The sequence below is a fragment of the Capronia coronata genome, assembly GCF_000585585.1.
Source record: "Capronia coronata CBS 617.96 chromosome Unknown acBCG-supercont1.5, whole genome shotgun sequence".
Taxonomy (NCBI): Eukaryota; Fungi; Ascomycota; class Eurotiomycetes; order Chaetothyriales; family Herpotrichiellaceae; genus Capronia; species Capronia coronata.
In genome coordinates, this window is record NW_006912897.1 from 313,334 (window position 1) to 337,367 (window position 24,034).

A 24,034-nucleotide genomic window follows, 5' to 3' on the forward strand; every position below is an offset into this window, starting at 1 on the left:
GCTCTTTATACCAAGGCAGAAAGCGTTTCTAACCACGAAGCATTATGGGCGAGTCAAAGAAGCGAAAGGCCGTTACCAAGGACGTGGAGGAAGACGCTGCCATTGTTTCTGGTGACGAGTTCGACTTTGGCCAGTTGGACGGTTCTCTCTCCGACGACGATTCCGCCAGTGGAAGTGATGCAGAGAGTTTGACAAGCGGGGCGGAAGATGACAGTGATGCTGTTTCAATTGGAAGTGATGAGGTCCCATGGGAGGAAAAGGTTGAAAGCGGCCTCTTAACAAGCAAACAAGATGGAGGGTCTGTCACTGTGGATATTGGAGCGGGAGAGAATGATGCTCCAGGCAAAGACCAAGAAGCAGAAAAATCCGAAGACGAAACGCCGAACTACAGAATTGTCAAAGATGCAAACGGCAACGACAGATATGAATACGACGAGATTGATCCTGGAGAAGACTCGGACTACTCTGTCCCAGACGGAGAGGCCAACACGATCGGCGATATTCCATTGTCGTTCTACGATTCCTATCCCCACATTGGCTACAACATCAATGGGAAGAAGATCATGAGACCGGCAAAAGGAGAAGCGTTGGATGCACTTCTTGAAAGTATCGAAATTCCCAAGGGATGGACTGGCTTGAGCGACCCGTCAACGGGAAAGCCTCTGCAACTTTCGCAGCAGGAACTGGAACTTTTGAAAAAGGTGCAAATGAACGAAGTTGCAACGGACGGATATGACCCATACGAGCCCACGGTGGAATGGTTTACTAGCAAGACGGAGACCATGCCGCTGACTTCAGCCCCGGAGCCCAAAAGACGGTTTGTCCCATCCAAGCACGAGGCAAAAAGAGTGATGAAGATTGTTCAAGCTATCCGGGAAGGACGCATTCTGCCATACAAGCCTCCCAAGGAAGAGGAGGCCGAAGAGGACGAAGTCCCGAACTATGACATTTGGGCCGATGAACAGCCCAGACCGGATCATGCCATGCATATGCCGGCGCCAAAGCTTCCACCGCCAGGCTTCGACGAAAGTTACCATCCCCCGCCGGAGTACCTGCCGGATAAAAAGGAGAAGGAAGAGTGGGAGAAACGGGAAGAGGAGGACCGAGAGAAGGACTATCTTCCAACGGACTATTCTTCATTACGAAAGGTTCCGGGATATGGGCGCTTTCTCAAAGAGAAGTTCGAGCGCTGCCTCGATTTGTATCTTGCTCCACGTGTTCGTCGAACCAAGCTCAACATTGACCCGGAGTCCTTGTTACCGAAGCTGCCAAGTCCTGATGAACTGCGCCCGTTCCCTACCCATGAGGCCGGTCGGTTCCATGGTCACAAAGGTCGTGTACGATCATTGGCCATCGACCCTTCTGGACAATACCTGGCAAGTGGTGGCGATGATGGCACAGTGCGCGTGTGGACTTTGATGCCCCAACGCGAGGTCTGGTCAGTTTCAGTTGGGCCAGAGAATGCTGTTAACGTTGTCCGATGGCGGCCCGGAAAGGACACTCCCATTTTAGCAGCATGTGCTGGGGATGACATCTATCTGTGTGTTCCCCGTCTGGGAACCGATGCTGGCCCGGAAGCAGAAGCGGCCCAAGCCGTGCTGGATGCTGGCTGGGGTTATGCGGCATCGGAAAGCAACACGCCTAAATCATCCCTCGTCAAGTGGAGTCGACCATCTTCGACTCAGAGAGAACAGGGTGTCGCCATCGTCATCCACCTTGGACATACAGCCAAAACCTTATCCTTCCATTCCAGCGGAAACCATTTCGTTACTATCTGCCCCGCCACTACGGTTCCCGCGTCGCAAGCAATTGCTATACATACCGTTTCCAAGCATCAAACGCAGCTGCCCTTTCGAAAGCGACTGAAGGGCGGGGGGAGCCCCCAGGTTGCCCACTTTCACCCAAGCAAGCCCATCTTGTTTGTTGCCAACCAGCGGGTCATTCGAGCATACGACTTGTCTAAACAGTCTTTGCTGAAAATCATTCAACCGGGTGCTAGATGGATTAGCAGCTTTGATGTCCATCCGACCAGCTCATCAACGGCGGGCTCTGATAACCTCATTGTTGGATCTTACGACCGGAGGTTGTTGTGGATGGACCTTGATCTGTCACCACGACCGTACAAGACGCTGCGTTTCCATGAAAAGGCCATCCGAACTGTGCGGTTCCATCCCGCCACGAACAGATATCCGCTGTTCGCCGACGGCAGTGATGACGGGAGCATCCAAGTCTTCCACGGACAGGTTACAAGTGATATGATGAGCAATGCGCAGATTGTTCCTCTGAAGGTCCTACGTGGACATAAGGTCACGGGAGGGCTGGGTGTGATGGATCTGGACTGGCACCCTCAACATCCATGGCTGGTGAGTGCTGGTGGCGATGGCACATGCCGACTATGGGTATCGTGAAAAAAAGTATGTAGTTATGGCAATGAAAATATTTCAATTCATAGAGCCCTCGTGCGTGAGGCTTTGCAACTGTAGGGGTTGACCTGTAATTGTTACCTACTAACTCGAGGAGGTGAAGAAATGAAAGTCACGTGAATTCGCGATTTGCGGACGCGTCTGCCTCGATGATGATTTAAATCGCGTGTATTCTGTAGCGACTTGTAAAGCGGCACCATTTATTAGAGGCGCGCCTAGTACGTTGACCAACTTCCAGTTGTTTACCACATTACTGCCATCTCAACCACGAATGTCATCCCCCAGCTAACACTGCAATTGCGAGACTATATCAGCAGGGCCTGGGCCTGTGATGCGTACATGATGCCGGCGTAAGTGCACTGACTATCATGCAGCTATGTAAAGCTGACCGGTTTCGAGCGTTGGAGATCAACACAAGCAGAATAACAGCCATAGCGCGAACCCTTTCGAAGAGCAGAAGCCACGGATCTCAGAATACACAGCACAAGAGATTGCCACATTACAGAGCCGACTGAACAAGCAATTAGGTCCGGAATATATATCAGCACGCGCCGGCCCCGGTGGCTCCAGAGTCCATTACCTTGCTGCCGACAAGGCCATTAGTCTCGCAAATCAAGTGTTCGGGTTCAATGGCTGGAGCAGTTCAATCCAAAACATCCAGATCGATTTCGTGGACGAAAACCCTCAGACAGGGAAAATCACCCTTGGGCTGTCGGTCATCGTGCGAGTCACCTTGAAAGATGGCACTCATCATGAAGACATCGGCTATGGGCAGATTGAGAATTGCAAGGGCAAGGCCGCTGCTTTCGAAAAAGCCAAAAAAGAGGGAACTACAGACGCGTTGAAGCGAGCGCTGAGGAATTTTGGCAACGTGTTGGGAAATTGTGTTTACGACAAAACATACCTCGCCCAAGTCACGAAGATGAAGGTTGGAGCGCCGAAGTGGGATCCAAATACGCTGTATCGCCACTCGGACTTCGCCATCAAGAAGGAAGAGGAAGAGACTAAGCCAAGTCTTCCCGCTCCGGTGCAAGGGTCTGCTGCTGAATTTGACGATACCTTTGACGTGGAGGATTTTGAGGTGGCAGACTTCGATGGGATTGATGTCGAACATCCGGACGAGGTGGCGTTGCCCGCAGAGCCAGCAGGTGCAAAACCAGGACCAGCTAATGCCGCTCCAGACCGGAGGCCGCCGCCATCCAAACAAGATTTAAATACACCATCCAAAGCACCTCTAGTGCATGGGCCGCCGTCACGAGCCGTGCCACCGAGACCAGCTCAGGTCGCTGGTTCCTCCAATATCATACCCCAGCCCTTGCCTGGACAACGCCCTTCAGCGGCAACGGGACCATCCAACAAGCCGATGCTGGGAACAGAACAGCGGGCTAATCAGAATGACATCTCGCGGTCCTCCTCTCCCACCATGCCTGCACAGCATTTCGCCAATCAAGCCAACGGGCAAGGCTTTTCTGCAGCGGCAAATGCTCATCGTACTGCCGGCTTTTACTCTGCCAAGGCTGCTGGCATTATAGACGAGAACAATAACGTCGTTGCCGCCGTTCCAGCCGCGGTGCCCAAATTCAATCCTCACGCTGAGAGCCCATCGATACGCAAGACTTCCGGCGTGAACCACAACAAATCCATTCCGTTGAAACGTGATCTCACCCCGGACACCACTACGTTGGCAACGAACATCATCAACCCGCAGGCTGATCTAAGTAGGAGGGTCGGTGCGCCAGGTGCCACCGCTCCACTGGCAGTAGCAAGAGGACCAAGTACTTCCGCATACAGACCGCCCACGAGGCGTGGACCAGAACCAATCAGTGGTCCACTCCAAAACTCGGTAGAGACGGGCAGCGGAGATCGCGCACAGCAGACGGCGAGAAGAGCACCACTTGGTGATATGAGCAATCTCCAGCATACCGCGACGGCCATTACAACAGATGGGGTTGACGCAAAAAGACAGAAGGTCATGGACCCGGGGCAAAATGCAATACATGAAAGGACGAGCAATGATCTTGGTGATGAATGACGTGAAAAGGTCCAAATATAGATGACCTTTGGCATATTTGCCTGCGCTATCAGGCACTTTGCACCGCATGGCGAACATGATGGGAGTCTGAGCCTCGCAACGTCTTCAATTTGAGACGATATCTGTTCTGTGGCGTAGAGTAGAGTCTGGAGCGTGGCGTCTCAATATCATTATCTGTTAAGTCAATGACGAGAGGCCAACACGAAAGAGCAAAATCCTTGCTGGGTGCTTCGTGCAAAAACAAAGCAAGTGAAGACAGTCCTGAATAAGAGACAATCGTGAGTTCCATGAATCTGACTGTCATCTTGCATGACTCACGATCCTTTGGCAATGCGAAAATCCCGAGTCAGGCAGCACAGCCTTGTATTGTATACGTGTTGGTCTCATAAGGCTCGCATGACGACGTACTTAAGTAAACTTGCAATGTGTCCGCGGAGGGCCCCTACTCTGTAGGTAGGCAACTTTTGGGATGCACTGTATCCATTTGTTGATCAGTGAGAAACTTGCTGTAAGCCTGACCACAACGCGCATTGATCGCGGCTACGTATTATCGTCTTCCGAGTGATACCGACCTGTCGACGGATGCCCAGCACTTTTCATACAGAATTACTTCCCATTTAGGAAAGGTGGTTGAGGTCCGCCCCGGGAAGATCTTACTGAAAAACACATACCCACATACCTTTATAACCTATAGTCTTATCTCTCTCGTGGGGAAGCGTGTCCTGTAGCGTCACCTCACTAATGTATACACAAGGTAGGTGATGCCGGGTGAGCGGAAGCCAACACAACCATTTCCTCTGTTATCCTGTTTGTTCACAACACCCACGGCTGAACTCGACTCTGTCGACTACATACACCATACAATACATGGCTCTATTTCACTGGAGTCATCCAATCCTCTCCTCTTGGCAGAGACGCCCGAGTCTTGCAGTCACTCATGGAGAAATCAAGATTCACTTGGGCGGCCCCAACCCGTCGGCTCGCTTGGCGGTGGAGAGACATTGATTACAAGGTGATATGCAGAATACAGGTCCATATATTATGCTCTTGCAGCGTCTGGCTTTCCTCCATCCGGCAGGTCCAATGTATGCCCATCTTGTACTGCAACCTACTAATCTAGATCGAATGCCGATGTCTTCTTGATAACGGATATAAGCGTCCTTTGGGGTGGGAATGAGGGGAGGACTTGCATTCGATGTGGGTGAGCCTTGAACAAGGTCGTCACCAGGCACAGCATGCTCCCCAGACCATGTTCTCCCTCAGTCACTGGAGTCCCAAGTGGGAGAGAAATACTGAGACGATAAGAGCTGCTTGCTTTCCAGTGAGTACGGGAAACTCTTCATCCACTTGTATCTCCTGTCGAGCGACTGGCGTTCCAAAATGGCCGGGCGTCTTATATTGTCGGCTACTTTCCTGTCTACTGTCATCGCGGCATCTTTGCCTCTCCATCTCCACGTGAAGCGTGCTGTGGACTCAGGCCTTGCTAACGTTCACATTTCATATAATGAAATCCTTCACTCGCCGGTGGCTTTCACTTACGGCCCTTGTCTGGCCAAGGCTCCAGGAGAGTCCCATCATTTAGTCGGTCGCTCCAAGTCGTGCGATCATGACCGACTGCTGTGGAAGGTGCCGGAGGACGCGCCTACGGGACATTGCTTGTCTGCATGGGATGACAAACAGAGTCTGGTCGGCCGGAGCGATCCCATCGCCATCGCACCAAACCGCAGGACCACCCGGAGACGTCTGAGGAAGCGACAAGAAGACTTTAGCATTCCGATGGACAATTCAAGTGGCATCGATGCCGAGGGGCCCTGGTTCGACGGAGTGGCACTCTTACAGGATAAGGAGATTAGTGTGGTCAACGTCCAGGAGGCGAAATCAAAAGAAATAGCCATTGTCGGGGCGGGCATGGCTGGCTTGATGACATGGTTGGCCTTGAACCAATCGGGCATGTCGAACTTGAGCTTGATCGAAGCCAGTCAGCGCTTGGGAGGAAGAGTGCACACAGCTTACTTTGGAGACCCGAGTGAACGGCAGTATCAAGAAATGGGCCCCATGCGATTTCCCCTCTCCATTACATCTTCAGAGACCAACGAGACGCTCCAGATCCAAGACCACCGTATCGTGTTTGATCTTGCTGCAGAGGTCAACCGGTTGAACAGCGACGACGCCAACTTCACCGTCGATTTTATCAAGTGGTACCAAACCAGTCCCAACGGCCTTTACTATGTCAATGGAGCACGCAAGCCCAACGGCCAAGTCCCGACCGTCTCAGAGATACGAGCCAACTCCTCACTTCTTGGGCCATCCTCGTCGCAGGTAGACCCTAAACTAGACGAGCTGACCGACGTCCTCGACAACGTCATCTCCAATGAGACTTTCATCGAACAGGTGGCTAGGAACGTATACAAGGCACACAAAACCTTCCTCGACCAAGGACTAGGTGGCCTCGGTGGGGATGATTGGTCCGAGTTTGCGTACGTCCACAACTATCTCAACTACGCACTCAACGACACATTCGTTGGCATCGGCGACGCTGGCACGGAAGGCTTCTGGGACAATCTGTACGAGTCCATGTACTTTGCCGCGACGGACTGGCGGACCATTGACGGTGGCCTGACCCGTCTACCGTCGGCGTTTCATCCGCTGGTTGACAGCATCACCTACATGAATCGTAAGATCCAGCGAGTGCAGTACAACGATACAACCCAGCGGGTCACCCTGCAGTGGAAAACGGATCCGCTGGATCGCACGTTCCAGAACGCCAGCTACGATCTAGCCGTCGTGACTGTCCCCATGCCGTTGGTCAGGACGTGGCGGCTGCCCGGATTTTCGGAGCTCTTGACCACGGCCATTGACACGTATCCTTACGAGCAGGTGTGTAAGGTGGCGTTGCAGTTTCAGACGCGCTTCTGGGAGCACTTCGCCCAACCTATCTACGGATCATGCAGCACAACCACCGACATACCTGGCATCGGCAGTATCTGCTATCCCAGCTACGACATCAACTCCACCGGGCCGGGGGTAATGCTTGCCAGCTACACGTCGTCCGACGACGGATTGCGCTGGGCGTCCATCCCCGAGGAAGTCCATGTCAACTATGTGGTTGACGCCATGGCTGAAATCCACGGGCAGGTCGTCTACGACCAGTACACGGGTAACTACAACCGCCGGTGCTGGGTGCTGGACCAGTACGAGACCATCAGCTGGGCGAGTCCGGATGTCGGCATGAGGAAGGCGTTCATTCCGGCTTTCTTCAAGACGGAGAAAGGGATCGTCATGAGTGGCGAGGGTACCAGCTATACGAGCTCCTGGATCTCGAGTGCTTTGGAGAGTGGTGTCCGGGCTGCGACACAGGTCTTGCTTGAGCTCGGCTTGGTGGATGAAGCGAAGGCGGTGGTTGAAAAGTGGATGGCCCGATGGATAGATGTTTAGGTTGGCCGGCAGTAGAGGCTGGTTCCTGGGAAAGCCTTTAGAAGATAGATCAAAGGCCAGTATAGCAAATATTGACCAGCCGTACGCACAAACTCATCAGAGTGTTGCTAGTCAGCAGAACTCTTCAGGATGCCGAAGCCAGAAATGAAGAATCATCCGTCTAAGAGGTGGCCGTCCGGGAGACACACTCGTCTTCAATTGTCTATACTATATTGCGAGTCGACAGGGCCATACATAATATTTGCTTTGTGAGTCGTCATCAACGTGGTGCATCGTCTCAACGAGAGCCAGTTTGCAACGTCGTGCCAGTCTCTCATCAAGCACCAGCGTCTACGTCTGAGCTCGTCTTCTCGACATAATCAGCGAATTCCTTCAGATCCTGGAACCGCCAGGCATACCCGACCAGTTTCTTGTCCAGAGCCATCTTACTCTCGGCCTCCTTGCCCCATCTCGGCCCATCTCCGACCAGCCAGACACTACTCAGCCCGAGCCTTTTGGCGGGGGCTTGATCGTGGCCCAGGCTCTGGGCGACGTGCAAAATCTTGTCTTTCCCGACGCCATGTCTGGCGCAATACTCGACCAGCGTCTCGAGTTTAGCCTCGTCGGCCTGTTTGGCGTCGTCGCCGAAATCCTCCGCCGTAAACACCTTCCACCAGTCCACATGACCCAGACCACTGACCGGGCTCGAGGCCGTGATCGACCAAGCGTAGCGGTCGACATTGGACAGCGCCACGAGCCGATAATGCTTGCTCAGCTGCTTGAGTGCGTTCAACGTCCCCGGAAACGTGGGCCAGCTGGCGATCACGGCATCACTGCCGAACCGCTCGGCGTCTTCTTCGGTCGACGCCACGTCCAGGTCGGAAGCGATGCGGCGCCATATCTCGCGGAGGATCTTGTCGAAGCGCTTCACGGGCTTCTCCAGTTTGATCGCATCCTCGTGCCGCTGGAAGAGCTTGAGGAACTCGACGGATCCGACGGTAGCCGAGTCGCGGATGGTCGTTGATAAGGGTGTCGAGTCGAGATAAGGCGATGACGAAGGTAAGCGTGAGAGTAAGGGTCGGAAAGCAGCCAGGATGTGTGCTTTGTACTCGACCAGGGTGCCGTAGATGTCGAAGGACAGCACTTGATATTGCAGCAGGGGGAGTGGAGGGACGGTGGGTTCTGGCATGGGAAGCGCCATCTTCAATGCCGCCGTCAAGTCTGGATTGACGCTGTGTCAGAGTTATACTCCCTTTGAACGAAACGCTTTGAGGAAAAGGCCTTCAATCAGATTAAACAGGTTCTTGCGCTCGACGTAATTGGCCTGAAAACGATGGTAGATGGCTCGGGTTTGACGAGGAGGCAGTACGTAGACACCGGAAGAGCGTGAGAGGGTGAGGGGAATTATTGAGGCACGTCTCCGGACCGCTACGGTCAGGACTTCGACCTCCCTTAACAAGTAACCCGAGTTTGTAAGAGTTCAATACGCCGGAATGAAAAGAGTAGCCTCTCTATGTGGTCTCGCTGTGCTCGCGGTATTCAGTCCTTCAGCACACCTCCGTAGGGATTTTGAAGACCTCTATCCGAAACCAGCCTCGACCAGGGGACCCCTAACATTCAACCCAGCGAGGTCCTGAACCCCTTGTTCGCCCGCTTGCTTCTCCGAACCGGCGTCCCATCTTTCTGCTTCACATTACTGCTTATCTCAACATAGAGCACCTGCTGTTCGATCTTCTCGACTGCTGCAGCGACCTTGCCTTTGGCCGTTTGCTGTACTGCCTTCTTATGGGCCGCTTCTTGGCCCCGAGCAGCCCCAGCCGCACCAGCAGTGGCCACAGCTTCCTTCTCTGTCTTCTTCGCCTGTTCCACAAATTTCCCGACCGATGCCGTCGGTTGGCGGGCTGCCGTGACTTTCCTGCTCTTGGCTTTCGTGGAAGAGCTTGCCTTAGTTGTTGCAGAGGCTGTCACAGCTCTCTTGTCGATCTTGGCCCCCTGAACGGCAGATTTCCTTCTCTCCCCACGTTTGGGCTGTCTCAGCGGACCATTGCTGGCCGGAATTGGAGGAACTGCTGGTCTTTCGGGAGACTGCGTTCGACTGCGTCCCGGCTGCAGCATCGACGGAGGGAGAGAGACTTGTCGGCCAAAGGACGGTTGTGCGGGACCGCCTGGAGCGTCTCGCATAACCACGTCTGCGCCATGCCTGGAGAGCGGTGATGGCGTGGCAGAGCGGTCTTCATACGCAGGTGTCGACTCACGTTGCCAGTTTGGACGCGGGAACTCTCGCTCAACACTTTGTCGGACATAATCTTGGAGCACTTGGTACGAGTATGGTGTGAATGTTCCTGACTCTGGAGGTGGGCGAGGTGTATCCGGTCGACTCATGGATATCTGGGATGGCCGATTGCCAGAACTTGCCGGTGTCATTGCCCCTGTTTGGTCACTTGAAGATGATTCGCCAATCAGTTCTGACAACGTCAAGTGTGCCGGCCGGTTGTCCTGGCTTCTCTCTGGGCTGGGAGCAATATTGAGTGGCCGGCTCGGCGGAACAGACATAGAAGGGTATGGCAGGGTCGGAGGATTATCCCTCGAAACTTCCGCGGATATCTTGTCGTTTTTCCCTCTGATCGCAGTCGACGAAGCCGATGAGACAGCCTTGCCGCAACTGCAGAACCCCAAAGGGCATTGACACAATGCACCATTCGAGCAAGAGCATGCTCCAGTCGAGGTCTGGTCTTTCGCCTGCCCAACAGATGTCGGCCAGGCTGCCTCTGGCTCTTCACAAGCTTTGTGCCCCGGTTTGGCAGACTCGCGTAGTCTCTCGCGAAGGTGGAACATCAGCAAGGCTTCATTTCTCTCTTGCTGTGTCATAACTGGCCTCTTTCGGAGTACTTCCTCTTCAAATCGTCTGATACTGTCGTTGTTTATTCCCCATATGAAGTTCCTTTGGACAGCAAATGTGCCATCCCCAGCCGAAAGCAAATCGCCATCCGGGATGCTGTCATGTGCTGAGACTGGCGGCTCTGAGGCTTGATCTGACTTTCCAGCTCCACGTGCCGACATGGACGAAGTTTGACTGCCATCGCTGTGGCCTATATGTCCAGGACAATTGCTACCGCCGCATTCTCCCGCTGAACACAGGTATGCCGTCTCTGTCGCGCTTGACTCTGGATGCTCCTGAGCTTGTCCATGGCTCGCATGATGTTCATGGCAATCCGTGCAAGCGCAGAGTCCAGGAAGACAGACACACGTCTGATGATGACCTCGACCACCACAAATTTCTACTTCCGCATCCTCAGAGCGCCATTTCCTCTGTGCTTCGGCTGTCAATTGTTTCGCATCCTCGATATGATTGCAACCTAGAAATTCGCAGAAGAGGGGATGACAAGTACACTGTCCTCTGACACAGCCGCAGGGGCAGTTGCGAGGCTTGTCTGACTCGGTCGACTGGGTATCCACATTCGACAGTGCTCGGACTTGTTCGCGGGCATAGTCGTGCTGCTCCCGGGAAAGCTCTGGCTGGACCTGTGCCAACGCACCATGGAAAGCAGCGTCTCCAAACCGAGACACCTGCGTTTCGTATGGCGAGGTACTGTCGGCTCGGAAGTCTTCTGACATGCGATTAGGTTCAGCCCCGTACTGGGAGTAGTCAGGTGTCTGCTCCCGGAAATCGTTATCAGTTTCTGGTGAGCCTGCTCGCTCTGTCTTGATGGTGAGCGATTGCTGCTCCGGAGGGCTTCGCAAATGAGGACGATATTGTGTTTGATAGGGCGCTGGAAGCTGTCCATCTTGAAGCGAGCGCCACGGATCAACCTGTTGTCCATCTTCTCTGTCTCCATGGGCCCCTGTTCTTGGTCCTGTTTCTCCCGCCCGGTTATTTTCGAGCGGAAGCCCATGTTCGACGTCAGGGTGCCAAGTGTAGTAGTTTGACCGTTGGAGGATGGGGACCCCATCCATTATGTAGCCGTCGTTGTTGTGAGCCGGCCTCCCATTGCTCCAGTCGTATTGGTGAATGGCATTCAGCATGCGTTCGCTCGTTGATGAAGGGTTCAGTGACGAGGTGAGGGATGGAGGTAGGTACGGTTCAAATAACCCTAGAGTTTCTGAGATCGACTTTGGAAAGAAGCCGGCCCGCATCTCAGGCTGTATCTGCTGTGATACGTCTTGTATGTCTTCAATTCCTTCTTGCTTTATCTGCGGGCTTCGCTTGGACGATTCCCCCAGCACACCGGAATGAAATTCCTCCTCTAGCCATCCGGACGGCATGCTGCGTTGATACAGTTGATCTAGAGCACTCTCGGCAGACCACTGTGATCGGATGATCTCTGGAGGACTGGTGGCTGGTGGCGATTGCGTCTGCGAGCCGTCGTCGTAGTCCGAATCGTTTTGTACTGGGAACTTCGTCGCCGGATCTGAGGATAAAAACATGGCTTGAAGGCTGGTGTAGAGATCAACAAGCAAGAGACCAAACAAAACGGATGGTAAGATCTGCTCTGACGACTGTTGCCACAGTGTCTGTGCGTGGTGAGGGTTGAGGAATGTAGAATGAAATTAGCACCGAGGAACGCATCCACAAGATAAAAGACGGACTCGCTGGCCTTCAGGACCGAGTGTCATGTGTGGGCTCGGAAGTCTTCTGCGCTTCTGCGGTGACTTGGTTTCGATTCAGCGGACTCGACTCGAATGTTGGTCAATCATTCATAGACTGATGGCCATTGTTGGGAGTAAAGAAGTATAGTATTAACATGCCGCCGAATGTTCTGCTGCTGCTGCTGCAAGGAAGCTAAGTGTGAATGCTGTGTCACACTGGGTAAGTGAAAGAGTCAAAAGGAGGAAAGGAAACACGGAAGCAGAATCTGAGATCTGTCTATGAATAAGACGCAGGATGTGACAATTGAGCACTTGCACGTTGTACGACCATTTTCTGCGCTTCTCCCTTACCTACCTTGCTCGACTTGACCGGTCTTTGTCTTAGAAGTATGCTGCGATCTACTCAGATGCGTTAACGTAAGTATTGTCACGTATACATGTGACCAGGTCTAGTGAAACACCAAGTCGGCGCACATATTTTTCCCCTTGTCAGCAGGCGTTGAAGAGTCTTGCCCGCAGGTATGGTTCAAGTAATCTTGTGAATATTAAGGCTCAGCAGCGCTGTCCATGGTATTGTTGACTCCAGATAGCTTGTCACTTTCGGGTAATAGACATGTGTCCTCGATGTGAAAGGAATCTGCACTGATGCGAGGTCCAGATTGCCTATAAACCACTCACCAAGCTCCAGATTGTCGCTTCAGACGACCCGGTACATTGCTGCTCCGAGGCCTAAGGATCATAAGCCTAAGCCTGCACGCAACACATCGTAGACCGAGAGGCGATATCCCTCGCACAAACTTTCTCCGTTTTGTGGGGAAGGTTGAGGCTGACACCCCCTTGGTGAAAGGTATATAACTGGTGCGGACTGTTCAGTTGGGGCTTCGGCAGATGCAGAAATGAAGGTGGAGTCATCTGCCGAAGAACTGTGATTCTGGATCAGTATTATTGCTCACTCTGAACATGTAGTCCACTTCAGAAGTGTAGCAGATAGCTCAAGGAACCCTTCACAAACAACTATTGGCGGTAAAAGCCGGGCAGTTTGATGCCTCAGCACCATGCCTGGCCTATTAGTGACACCCGAGATGAAGTTCAAGACCCTCAAGATTAAGAAGCTCCATCCAACCTTCGCTGCCGAGATTGGAGGGGTCGAATTCGACAAACCGATTCCGAACGATGTGTTCCAAGAGATCCTGGCAGCTTCTGCAAAGGTACTTGCCGATAGAAGGGCGTCAATCCCTGTGTTCATCCAACTGCCGCCGACCCTGTTGTTGTTTCGTCAGTATGGCGTAATTGTATTCCGGAAGACTGGGCTCGATGACACTGGGCATGTCGAATTCTCTCGTCGGTTCGGCAGATTGGACGACATGAGGCCATACATGACGGACGGCAGCGAACCTCAATACGGGTATTATGAGCTCTTCGATGCAGGGAATATCGATCCGAACACAGGCTCGGTCCTGCAGCCTGACAGCCCGCGCGCCCAGTATAACAAAGGCAACGCTCTGTTCCATATCGACTCTTCCTTCAACAACCCCCGGCGGGTGTCATATTCCATCCTGAAAGCCCACGAACTGCCACCCGCAGGTACGGGCGGCAACACTGGTTTCGCGGATACCCGGACCGCTTTCGAAGAACTGAATCCTCAATTGAAGACCGAATTGTTGGAGCATGACTACATCGGTGCCCACTCACTGTACTCCTCACGCAAAAAGGCAGCGCCTGAGTATTTCAAGGATGTCGATGTTAAAAAACTCTCCATGCATAAGCATCGTATTGTGCAGAACCACGAGCCTTCAGGTCGAATGACCCTGTATATCGCTGCTCATATGGACCACATCGAAAATCTTCCACCACAGAAGTCAAGGGAATTGATAGAGAAGCTCGTGACACACGCAACGCAGGAAAGTACGTTGTGAGTGTTCCTTGGAATGACCCCGGGGACTTGGTCATTTGGGACAACACGTGAGTGCGACATGGATCCTGGATCGAAATCAATCGTGGCGCTAACATTCCGACAGCTGCGTCATGCACCGAGTCGAGGGCGGTTCGTTTGAAGGGCAATATAGAAGAGATTTGCGCAGAACCGCTGTACACGACGACAGCAGTGAGGCTTAGGCGCTGAATAAGCCAGCAGACGGAAGACCTAGGTTTGAGCTCTACGCGCTGTAGTGCGCGTGCTGAGGTCTGCTGTTTAGCCAAGGCCGGGTCTCATAGTTTTGCTGAGGTCTCAATGGCTGCCCAAGACTCATTGACATAAAGACGAGGCTCCTTTCAGGACATGGCCTGTAAGCTGGAGAGCTCCGGAGCCGTACGAGGTGGCACTAGAGTAGAGCCATGGAGGCTGATGGTATCGCCCATTGAGCAGACCATGCAAATCCAGTAATTGGCCCAAAAAGCCACAAGGCGCGACAGAACCTCGTCAACGTCATCAAATCGTTTGATGAGAACCATGGGCGTTGCGTAGCCTTGAGCAAGATGGTTCTTGTGTTGAAAGTACGCTGGTAAGAAGTGTCCAGCGTACTTGGGTCTATGTCAACACGTCGAGACCCTTCCCCCCGAGAGGCGCACCAAGCGCTGTAGACAGCATAGTGGGTATACCTATGCACGGATTCTGATAGGACGTAAAGCTTTTGAGATATGACAGATCATCCGGGAGCAAACCACTGCATGTTTGTAAAGCTCCCATAAGACGGTGGGACTGCAGACTCGAGGCCAGGCTGCAACTTCCGCAAGGCTGGGTCTTGGCAGACTTACGTAACCAGCTTGAGGTCCGGCGCGGGCACTGCAAGTCCGAGCACCACGAGCATCGTGCACACCCATGCAGCCACTCTCCCTCGTCGTCGTCGCAAACAACTGAATTCAACGCTACCGACACCTCCGTTGACTGCTCCTAAAACCATTCCACCCTCATTTCTCTCCATCGTCAGGTCTACCGCCGTCGCGTGACAGCCGCAAGATCGATCCCCGGCTCCAACAGCGTCGGGGCAGCGACACTCAAAAAACCCCTCTGACCGCATACAGTCCGTTGGGAAAGAGGAATAGTCATGGCCAACATCAACTGGCGGACGATAGACGTCGATGCCTACGACCCTGAGTCGGCAACGAACTTCCCCCTCACAACACTGGTACCCGCCAACCTTCCAGCACCCTCTACCTCGGCCGAGTCAGCACAGATCGGTCAACAGGTCCGCCAACTCCTCCGCGCCGGGGACAGCGTCGGCGCACTTCAGTCAGCTCTCGAAACTGCTCCGCTGGCCGGTGATGAAGGAGCGAAACAAGTCCACCTCGCAACCGTGTTGGAAGTGTTACAAGGCATAAGACAGAGCGAAGTCCACAGGATATTGGCCGAGATGTTAAACCAACCCGGAGGCGCGGCACTGGGCGACACTCTGATGAAATACATCTATAAAGGCATGGCCAGTGGGGCAGGCGGGAGTGGGAGTAAAGGCATGAGTCCCCAAGTTACGGGTACGGGTACCGGGTTTAGTCAGATACATGGAAGGCATTTCGGGGAGGGTGGAGGCGGCCAGGTCATGAGTGTTCTCCTCAGTTGGCATGAGAAATTGACAGAAGCGGTGGGCGTTGGTGGGATTGTCAGGGTCATGTCGGATCGACGCACGGTATGAGATAAAGTGACAAAAAGCAGAGACACAATGCTGCCCACCACCTCCTAAGCTCGACACAACTGTGTGAGTGCGTTGGGGCTCGGGGCTCGGGGCTCGATAAAGCTCCACCAAAAAGCCCAAGGGTTAGATAGAAGCAAACCCACAGAGCTGGAAAAAGAGATCTACACATAGGGCATGGGCTGAGTCAATATGCTCATAACTTGGGTATCGAAAAACTGAAGTCCCAACCTTGCGAGGCGCAGTTGTTATTGCACCTGAATGACGAGGAAACGGGCGGTGATCAACGGGTCAGCAAGCGACTCTCCCAATGCCAACGACCATCCAGTAATTCAACTCCCTCTTTCCATCGTCGATATCGTCGCCCTCATCCAGTCTAGTGTCTCTTTTGCGTCGTTCCATACCCGCCTCGTCGTCCGTGACCGTCCATTCAAGCCTCACACGAATAGGTATCTCGATCACGTCCTCATCCTCGTCCAACTCCTCGCTCTGCTGCCGGACGATACTGGCGGGGATAATCTCAAGGACGACGCTGGCCCAGTTCCTGCCCTGATCGTAAAGTTTGCCAGCGACCTGCTCTCCTCCAGCGATATTCCCCGTGCCCCGGTCCGGCTGGTTGTTGTTGCTGAGAGCGTCATCCCAGGCATCGCTGTTTTTCCCCAACCGGAACTGTGGGCAGAGTATAGTTACTCGGTGACCGTGGCGGCCGGGCGTCACGCTGGGAGTGCCAAGGCTGACACTGACATCGTCGAATAGTGGGTTACGGAGCGTCATGATGAACTGCACTGGCTTGCCAGGGGTCAGGATCACATCACCTCCATCAGGACCTGGAGGTGGAAGTCCACCCGCGATGGGAAGCGGTTTTATTGTCACAAAGGGGACGTAGTTCAGCGCAATTAATTTGATGCGGTAGCGTGCCGAGCTGATCTTGAGCTCAGGCCGGGCGAGGATGTGCTTGCAGGTAGCGCAGCGTTTGGATCGTTTGGTCCGCATCAACGTCGGCATGGGTCGCAGTTCAGACACTTTGAGGGCAGCTGGGTTCCCGATGAAAGAAGGGTATTGGAAAGCTCGCTGCGATGCCGTGACTGTTTCATCGTAGTCAATTCTCGGCGACTGGGACTCGACACCAGAATCTCTCGATGCGGCCAACGCAAATCCCTCGCTGGCTGACCGTGCCTCTCGCATTACAGTGAGTTTCTGCCGGGCCCTTATTGTAGCGCCTTCTTTGTTTGTGTATAGGTTCATGATCCGTTGCAGGGACGAAGGTGATGAATAGGCCATGTCAAGGGCTGATGTCGAGAAAGTGGCGTCCGTGGCAGAGGATTCTGTGATTTGCTCCTTGTAGAATGTTTTCAAGGCATTGAATCTGGCTGTCGGGTCTAATGGAGTGGCTGATACCGAGTCTTCCTTCGGGTCCGCAATCTCATCCCGATCAGCCGGTGACAGAGGAGGCCGAGAAAGAGAAGACTTGCGGGCATAGTCGGCTTGATAAGAATATGGCGAATGCACTGTCGCGGCCTTCTGCTCGCCTCCATTTGCTATCTCATCCAGCTGCCCGCGGATGCCGGTGGGCTTGTCGAATTTGATGCCCACATCCAATGTGCTCCACATGCAGTAATTGCAGTTCAAGATGAAAGGGCCGTTCTTCGGGTCACCCACTGAGGCGGTGATCATCTGAGACGTACATATAGGGCAGTGAAAACAGTTCCTCGGACACCTGTTTCCTTCACCCCTTACCATCACCTTAGGACTTTCAAAGAGGCAGTCTGGACAGTATGTGGCATTGATCTCCTCAGTTACACACCGGGGGCATTTGATCTCATGGCACTCTTCGCAGTACAACAAATGCTCAGGGGGGAAGAGGGAGAAGGCCGAACGGGGGTGTCGAGGGTCAAAAGTCTCCTCGTCATCTTGGATCTCCTGGTCAAGTTCGACATCTCTCGATGAGCGTTTAGATGTCAATTCTCTGTTCGATACATCTGAGCAGGGGCATGAGATGAAAATGTAGGGAAAAGGAAGAGCCATATTGTCGGCTAGCGAGGTGCGCTCAGATCATGGAGGAACTCAGCAGTGACGGGCCATCATCGGCATGACGCAAGTCTTTTCAAAACTGCTACGCGCGTGGCCCTGGGTCATCCTCCTCTGAATTCTGTCACAGGATCGTACATCTCATGAATAGAGAGGTAACTACTCTGTGGTGCAGCAGTCCGTACATAGTAGTGATCATTCGGCGGAGTTTCCGTTTTCTAATCTGACTTGTTATTAGCTGAGTAGCTAACTGTTTCAGGAATAGCTTATAAACAGTGCTGTCTTTGCTTCAAGATGGAGAGATCCAAAGAGAGGCTGTCTCAGATGCAGGATGGCTCTACTTCATCAAATATCTCTGTTGTCCTTCAGACTTGAAGACTTGTACTCTGCGCAGATACTCTCATGGTGCCTTCTCCTGTAGCTAGCTCCCTTCATACATGCCTCTCGGCATTAGTCACGACAATGTTACCATTCGAGCCCGCTCATTTCTCATCTAATGGTTGCAAGCCCATCTTTGAGGGCCCAATAACCTGGCTTCCATATTTGCTGAATCGACTGCCATGGATGGGACAGTCCCAGCTCTTTTCGTCGTTGTTCCAACATACCACGCCCTTCAAGTGCGGACACAACGCGCTAAGCCTGGTGACCTTGCCATTCTTATCTTTGTACACGGCTTCGGGAATGGAGGTTGTTGGGTTCAAGACGCCACCTTGATCAAAGGCTAGGTCTTCGATGTCGTTGATATCCGACTGCAGGAATCGCTTGTATTGAGCGTTGATTTGGATGTCATGCTGCAAGATGTCCGGTGCTTTGCTCATAAGCGTCGTCTTGCGGTTTTGGGGATCGTACACCTTGGCCCACGGATTCTCAACTCCCTGAATCTCATCCGCGATGAGTTTTCCAGCAAGCACTCCATGAGTGAGTCCATTGCCCGAATCGCCCGTGACCGTGTAGGTGCGTTTGCACCCTGGCTTTTTCCCGATAAAGGCCATGTAATCAACAGGTTCGAAGATCTGACCTGACCACTTGTAGTCCACCGAACCGGCCTTGGTGAATCGTTCCCGGGCCCAAGTCTCCAATTCCTTGTACCGCTCATCCCATTCATCTTCTTGGCCGACTTTGTGATCGCAGCCTCCAACGACCATGTAGTCCCATTCATCATCACACTCAGTCATGCGGACATACTTGTATTGCTCTGCTTGATCGTAGATCAGACAATCTTCCACGCTACCTTTAGGAATGCGGATGGCGATGCAGTAAGTCCGATTATACTCCATCTGGACAATCAAGCTCAGTTTCTGCAGCGGCACGCAGGTGGCTTCAACTGCGTGGCTACATGTGACTTTGTGACCGTTTTCAGTCTCGACAACAACCTTGTCTGATCCGAAATGGACGTCAGTTAGGGGGACACTGACGCCCTTTTCGTCAATCGAAACCATCCGCGTGCGCGTGTAGCATCCGAAGTTGCTCTGTCTCTCCAGCCAATTCAGCACGCCGTTGAGGTATTTTGTAGGGTGGAATGTCGCCTGACCGCTGAATATGGCAGCATCGCGCTGGTCGATCGGACCGTCCCAGCCGGGGATCGCTGCACCCTCGACAAACTTGCCGTCCAGTCCTAACTCCCGAGCAATCTTGACCTCTTCCTTCAGTTCCTTGATCTCGTCGTCATGCTCTTTTGTTCCCTTGGGATACTGTGAGATGTTGTAGGCCTTGAGCTTGCGATAACTGCAATCGATACCAAGCTCCTTGCAAACTTCGCCCACGTGGTCAATGGCCCAACCATGTGATTCAGCGGCTATTTTAGCCCCGTCTCGACCAAACGTGGAGGCGATTTGGCTATAGCCATCGTCGAGATCCGAGGACAAGTGACCGGACGTGCGACTCGTTTCCCCTGCGAGTCGTCAGCTTGTGTGCTTTAGACACAATACGGCAGTGCGTCCCATGCCAGGGGAGGACAGCATCGGCTGAAGTGTCAACTCACCTGATATTGCATCTCTGGCTTCAATCATAACCACTTTGAAATCTCTCTCTACAAGTTGTTTGGCAATGGAAATGCCAGAGATTCCAGATCCAATAATGCAGACATCCGCTTCCAAGTCCTTGTCCAATTGTCGAAACTCGGGTCGATTGATGTATGGGTCTTTATGTATCCACACTGGATCATGCTGGCCCGAGGTTCTCAGGAACTGCTCATCTTCTGTCACAGTTGCCATGGTTCGTGATGGTGTATCGAAGCGAAGATGTCTTCTCGTAGACTTGCTCTGAAACGTCAACGATCTGTAGAATAGCTGGCTGCCGATTTTCCGAGTCAGAGCCCAACGCGGTCTGTTGCTACGAACAAGGGCGCGAGAGAACGCGTTGGGAGGTGGAAGCCTGGTGCAGGTGAAACTCAATTGAAGCCGGCCGTAAGTGTGAGCCATGATCTGGCTTGTTGCTTCAGCAGGGCCACAAGGCTTGGTTAAGTACCAAGGTAGTAGTGATGTACACTAACATCATGACAGCGGCCATTGGCGCCAGCGTCAGGAGTCAGGTGTGTTGATGTGACGACATGGGTGCTCGTCCGAGGCTCGATGTGTGCAATACTACTACCTAGTAGTTGTCATAGATTCGAGCGGGAAGATGATCCGGCTGAGGTGCCCGGACATGATGATCAAATACTTAGTAGGTGATGCGTCCAGGCAGTGGCTCGCGCTACGGAAGTCCTTCCACACTGGCACTGCACTGGTAAGTCTGCTGATGGAAGAGTCAGATAGTATCTCGTCTCCTATTGCAATATCATGGAGCCTTCTGGATCCTCATCCAAGCAAGCTACAGCTATTGTCAGTGACAAGGAGGGCTGGACCAGGTTGCATGTTTATTGAAAAACATAGGTGACGTTTGTTTGAACTTTTGGGTGGGGGCTGCTTGGGGATCAACCCCGCAAACTTGCAACGACTACTAGTAACGACGTATCAAATTTCAGCGTGATGATGGATACTGAGCAAATAGAAACAAGATGATTGGCGCAAGGCCAAAGTCCACTACCTAGGTAGAGAATAACCCCTGTACCTTTCTTTTCATGTATCCTTATCCGAATATCACAAAGAAAGGAACAAAAATACCGCTGGGGATGACGTTCCATGCCGAACGGTGTGCAAATGCTGCCTGCGTACAATGCTCGACTCCATGCTTCTTGCTCAATATGTGAAGTTTAGGAAGACGCGAGAAACCAGGATAGAATTCCTTGCAGACGGTATCAAATCTCATGACTAAAGCTTGCCGATCGTGTCCTCCTCTCGTGGGAACTTCCTGAAAAGATCTCCCAATTTGTCGATGGGGGCGGCAAGAAACCCTACGAGCGTTTCGAAGGGTGGCTTGTCTGGTGCCATAGGATGGCTGCGCGTTGGGACGAACAGCTTAGTCCTGGCGAAACTTTTGGCCAAGGAGTCACCCTCGTTCTCTGGTAGCGCTTTTTCGAGGGCTGGAAGGTCATGCTGTTCCTCTTCTTCAATATGTTTGGTTAGGGTGGACCACAGAGAGTCCAGAGTTGAGTGGAACTTGTCATCCGAAGGGGCCAAACCCTGGAACTCATAGAGATATTCTTTCACCTTAATAAAAGTCAGCCTCATCTCAGTGAAGACAGAGAAGAAGGCGCAAGGTATACCTTCTGATGCTCATCCCGGTCCTTCTGGGCCATGTCTTTGCCACCGTCCACGTATTTCTCCATCGCCGGGTACACGACAAGCTCTTCACCTATGGAATGCCGAGCAAGTTCCCACGTAAACTGGTTCTGGTAGCGCGTCTTAGTGTCGTCGTCTTTGGCTTCCTTAATCTTAACGTAGAATTGTTTGAGCTCGGAATGGTCGTGTTTGATGACACTCATGATGGAACCCCCCTGAATACCGGATATTGTCGATTTGCTGATCTTGTCCTCGATGGAAGGACCGGTGGTAGACTTGAATCTTGGGCGGAACATTGTTCTCAGGCATGGAACGGAGATGGCAGGCGTGTCCGTGCGCAAAGGAGCAGCACAGCATGGCCGCTGTCGCCCAAAATTTGAGGCTGAAGTCGCCAGAATACGTCGAGCAGGAGACATATTTGGGAAGCTTGACTGTCGTTCCTCTGGCAGGTTGGGGGCAACGGCAGCATACTATATCTCTCAGCAATGGGAGGAACTTTATGACCCCAGTCATATTGTCCTTGGTGACAATGTTGGTAATTCTTGATAAACCATTGGTGGAACAATCACCCTCAATGGCCGTCTGACGTCGTGCAATCATTGCAGATTGAACATATCAAGAGGTAAGGGCAACCTACCTCAGCTACCTGCAACAGAAGAGCCAATATTAGAGTTGAAGCGTCACTGTATCACTCCCCTGATCTCTTGTCCGGCAAAGCGGAGGTTTGAGGAGAGGGACCAAGAAGCCATCATACGTCTGATGACACTGCCAGCTTCACGTTGGAACCAACTTCCGTCCAAGAGACGCGCGACATTCATTTGGGCAATACCAACTGAAGATGCTCTGCAGATGGCAGCCCGGAGTAAGTGAGACACATGGTAGGCAGTGGTTAGGTATGTGTTAGCAAAACCTGGGACGGTTTAATGTGGCCCCGTACTACGGCTCAAGGCGGCGTCATTTTCAAAGGCTAGTGAGGCCTAGTAGTAAGGGATGCGAAACGAGCATTAAAGGCGGCGTGATTACTTGATAAGCTCGGGCATCGAGGATTTATGGTTGACATCAACAGGGTGCATTTCAAGCGCAGGTTGGGTTCGTCTCCCGCAAAGCCAGACATTGACTTGTCTGAGCACAAGAGCAGGCGCTCCCTTAACATGATGCCACATACAATTCGGCCCTGGCTGTCGCGCTCAGCTTTGCACCGGCCGTCGACCATTTGCAGACGTTACGCAATCCAGGCGCCCGGTAGGCCAACCCTCGAGATCTTCAACGACAATGTAAAGTATCTACAGAAAGAGCGAGCGGCCGCCAACGTGGAATACAGCCGACATGTCGACTACCTCAAGGATGAAGTCGCACGGAGGCTGGTGGATCGCCTTCTTGACATCGACCGACAATTCCCCCAAGTGCTTGATCTAGGTGCCAACAGCTGCCACATTGCCCGAGCACTCTCGAGGCCGCCTCTCATTGCGCCAGAGATCCCTGAGGTCCCAGAAAAGGCCAAAATCCCACTCTCCGAGCGCGTCAAACACCTCACCTGCGTAGAAATATCGCCCACCACGCTTCACAGAGACGACTCACTGCCAGCGCCCACGGTGCCTATCACGCAGACTGTTCTGCCCTCTCTGGAGGCCCTTCCTTACGATGCCAATACGTTCGACGCCGTGTTATCCTCCTTGTCTCTCCACTGGATCAACGACCTCCCTTCAGTACTATCCACGATCAACAATATCCTCAAACCAGACGCTCCCTTCCTCGCCGCCATGTTTGGTGGAGACACGCTATTTGAGCTACGTTCATCGCTGCAACTGGCCGACCTGGAACGCCGCGGCGGTGTTTCACCACACATATCCCCTCTGGCGGATGTCCGGGACGTGGGAAACCTGCTGGGACGGGCCGGCTTCAAGCTGCTCACGGTGGACGTGGACGACATCATAGTCGAATACCCAGACACTTTTGCACTAATGACTGATATCCAAGCAATGGGCGAGGGAAATGCGATCCTCAAGTCGGGCGGCGGGCCCCTCAGCCGAGATGTGTTGCTTGCAAATGAAGCCATATACAGAGAACTGCACTGCCAGGAGGACGAAAGGGATAGAATACCCGCAACCTTTCGAGTGATCTACATGATCGGGTGGAAAGCTAGCCCAGACCAGCCACAACCGTTGGAAAGGGGCAGCGGAAAGGTCAACATCAAAGATATACTTGGTGGAGGCGACCTGGGCCTGTAACAATAGTACATGTACAGAATGACTGGACGACAATGCGAAT

The 24,034-nt window shown here is 52.9% G+C and overlaps 11 protein-coding genes across 11 annotated transcripts; 6 read left to right on the forward strand and 5 right to left on the reverse strand.

Annotated features, from left to right (window-relative positions):
• Window positions 1-44: 44 nt before the first annotated feature.
• On the forward strand, window positions 45-2,408 carry A1O1_05802 (ribosome biogenesis protein ERB1; the record flags this gene model as incomplete). Its single annotated transcript, XM_007726686.1, has 1 exon — window positions 45-2,408. The coding sequence occupies one exon, from the start codon at window positions 45-47 to the stop codon at window positions 2,406-2,408; it is 2,364 nt and encodes a 787-aa protein (XP_007724876.1).
• Window positions 2,409-2,765: 357 nt separating this feature from the next.
• On the forward strand, window positions 2,766-4,455 carry A1O1_05803 (uncharacterized protein; the record flags this gene model as incomplete). Its single annotated transcript, XM_007726687.1, has 2 exons — window positions 2,766-2,773; window positions 2,823-4,455. 2 exons carry the CDS (start codon window positions 2,766-2,768, stop codon window positions 4,453-4,455), a joined length of 1,641 nt encoding a protein of 546 aa, XP_007724877.1.
• Window positions 4,456-5,835: 1,380 nt separating this feature from the next.
• Window positions 5,836-7,890, forward strand: A1O1_05804 (uncharacterized protein; the record flags this gene model as incomplete). The annotated part of the gene is made up of 1 exon (XM_007726688.1): window positions 5,836-7,890. One exon carries the CDS (start codon window positions 5,836-5,838, stop codon window positions 7,888-7,890), a length of 2,055 nt encoding a protein of 684 aa, XP_007724878.1.
• A 316-nt stretch (window positions 7,891-8,206) lies between these two features.
• Window positions 8,207-9,070, reverse strand: A1O1_05805 (uncharacterized protein; the record flags this gene model as incomplete). Its single annotated transcript, XM_007726689.1, has 1 exon — window positions 8,207-9,070. One exon carries the CDS (start codon window positions 9,068-9,070, stop codon window positions 8,207-8,209), a length of 864 nt encoding a protein of 287 aa, XP_007724879.1.
• Window positions 9,071-9,486: 416 nt separating this feature from the next.
• On the reverse strand, window positions 9,487-12,294 carry A1O1_05806 (uncharacterized protein; the record flags this gene model as incomplete). Its single annotated transcript, XM_007726690.1, has 1 exon — window positions 9,487-12,294. One exon carries the CDS (start codon window positions 12,292-12,294, stop codon window positions 9,487-9,489), a length of 2,808 nt encoding a protein of 935 aa, XP_007724880.1.
• Window positions 12,295-13,511: 1,217 nt separating this feature from the next.
• A1O1_05807 (uncharacterized protein) lies at window positions 13,512-14,571 on the forward strand (the record flags this gene model as incomplete). The annotated part of the gene is made up of 2 exons (XM_007726691.1): window positions 13,512-14,368; window positions 14,475-14,571. 2 exons carry the CDS (start codon window positions 13,512-13,514, stop codon window positions 14,569-14,571), a joined length of 954 nt encoding a protein of 317 aa, XP_007724881.1.
• Window positions 14,572-15,500: 929 nt separating this feature from the next.
• On the forward strand, window positions 15,501-16,082 carry A1O1_05808 (actin like protein 2/3 complex, subunit 5; the record flags this gene model as incomplete). The annotated part of the gene is made up of 1 exon (XM_007726692.1): window positions 15,501-16,082. One exon carries the CDS (start codon window positions 15,501-15,503, stop codon window positions 16,080-16,082), a length of 582 nt encoding a protein of 193 aa, XP_007724882.1.
• A 288-nt stretch (window positions 16,083-16,370) lies between these two features.
• On the reverse strand, window positions 16,371-18,104 carry A1O1_05809 (uncharacterized protein; the record flags this gene model as incomplete). Its single annotated transcript, XM_007726693.1, has 1 exon — window positions 16,371-18,104. One exon carries the CDS (start codon window positions 18,102-18,104, stop codon window positions 16,371-16,373), a length of 1,734 nt encoding a protein of 577 aa, XP_007724883.1.
• Window positions 18,105-18,589: 485 nt separating this feature from the next.
• A1O1_05810 (uncharacterized protein) lies at window positions 18,590-20,320 on the reverse strand (the record flags this gene model as incomplete). Its single annotated transcript, XM_007726694.1, has 2 exons — window positions 18,590-19,998; window positions 20,089-20,320. 2 exons carry the CDS (start codon window positions 20,318-20,320, stop codon window positions 18,590-18,592), a joined length of 1,641 nt encoding a protein of 546 aa, XP_007724884.1.
• A 1,035-nt stretch (window positions 20,321-21,355) lies between these two features.
• Window positions 21,356-22,062, reverse strand: A1O1_05811 (uncharacterized protein; the record flags this gene model as incomplete). The annotated part of the gene is made up of 2 exons (XM_007726695.1): window positions 21,356-21,694; window positions 21,751-22,062. The coding sequence occupies 2 exons, from the start codon at window positions 22,060-22,062 to the stop codon at window positions 21,356-21,358; spliced, it is 651 nt and encodes a 216-aa protein (XP_007724885.1).
• Window positions 22,063-22,917: 855 nt separating this feature from the next.
• A1O1_05812 (uncharacterized protein) lies at window positions 22,918-23,994 on the forward strand (the record flags this gene model as incomplete). The annotated part of the gene is made up of 1 exon (XM_007726696.1): window positions 22,918-23,994. The coding sequence occupies one exon, from the start codon at window positions 22,918-22,920 to the stop codon at window positions 23,992-23,994; it is 1,077 nt and encodes a 358-aa protein (XP_007724886.1).
• Between the last annotated feature and the right edge of the window lie 40 nt (window positions 23,995-24,034).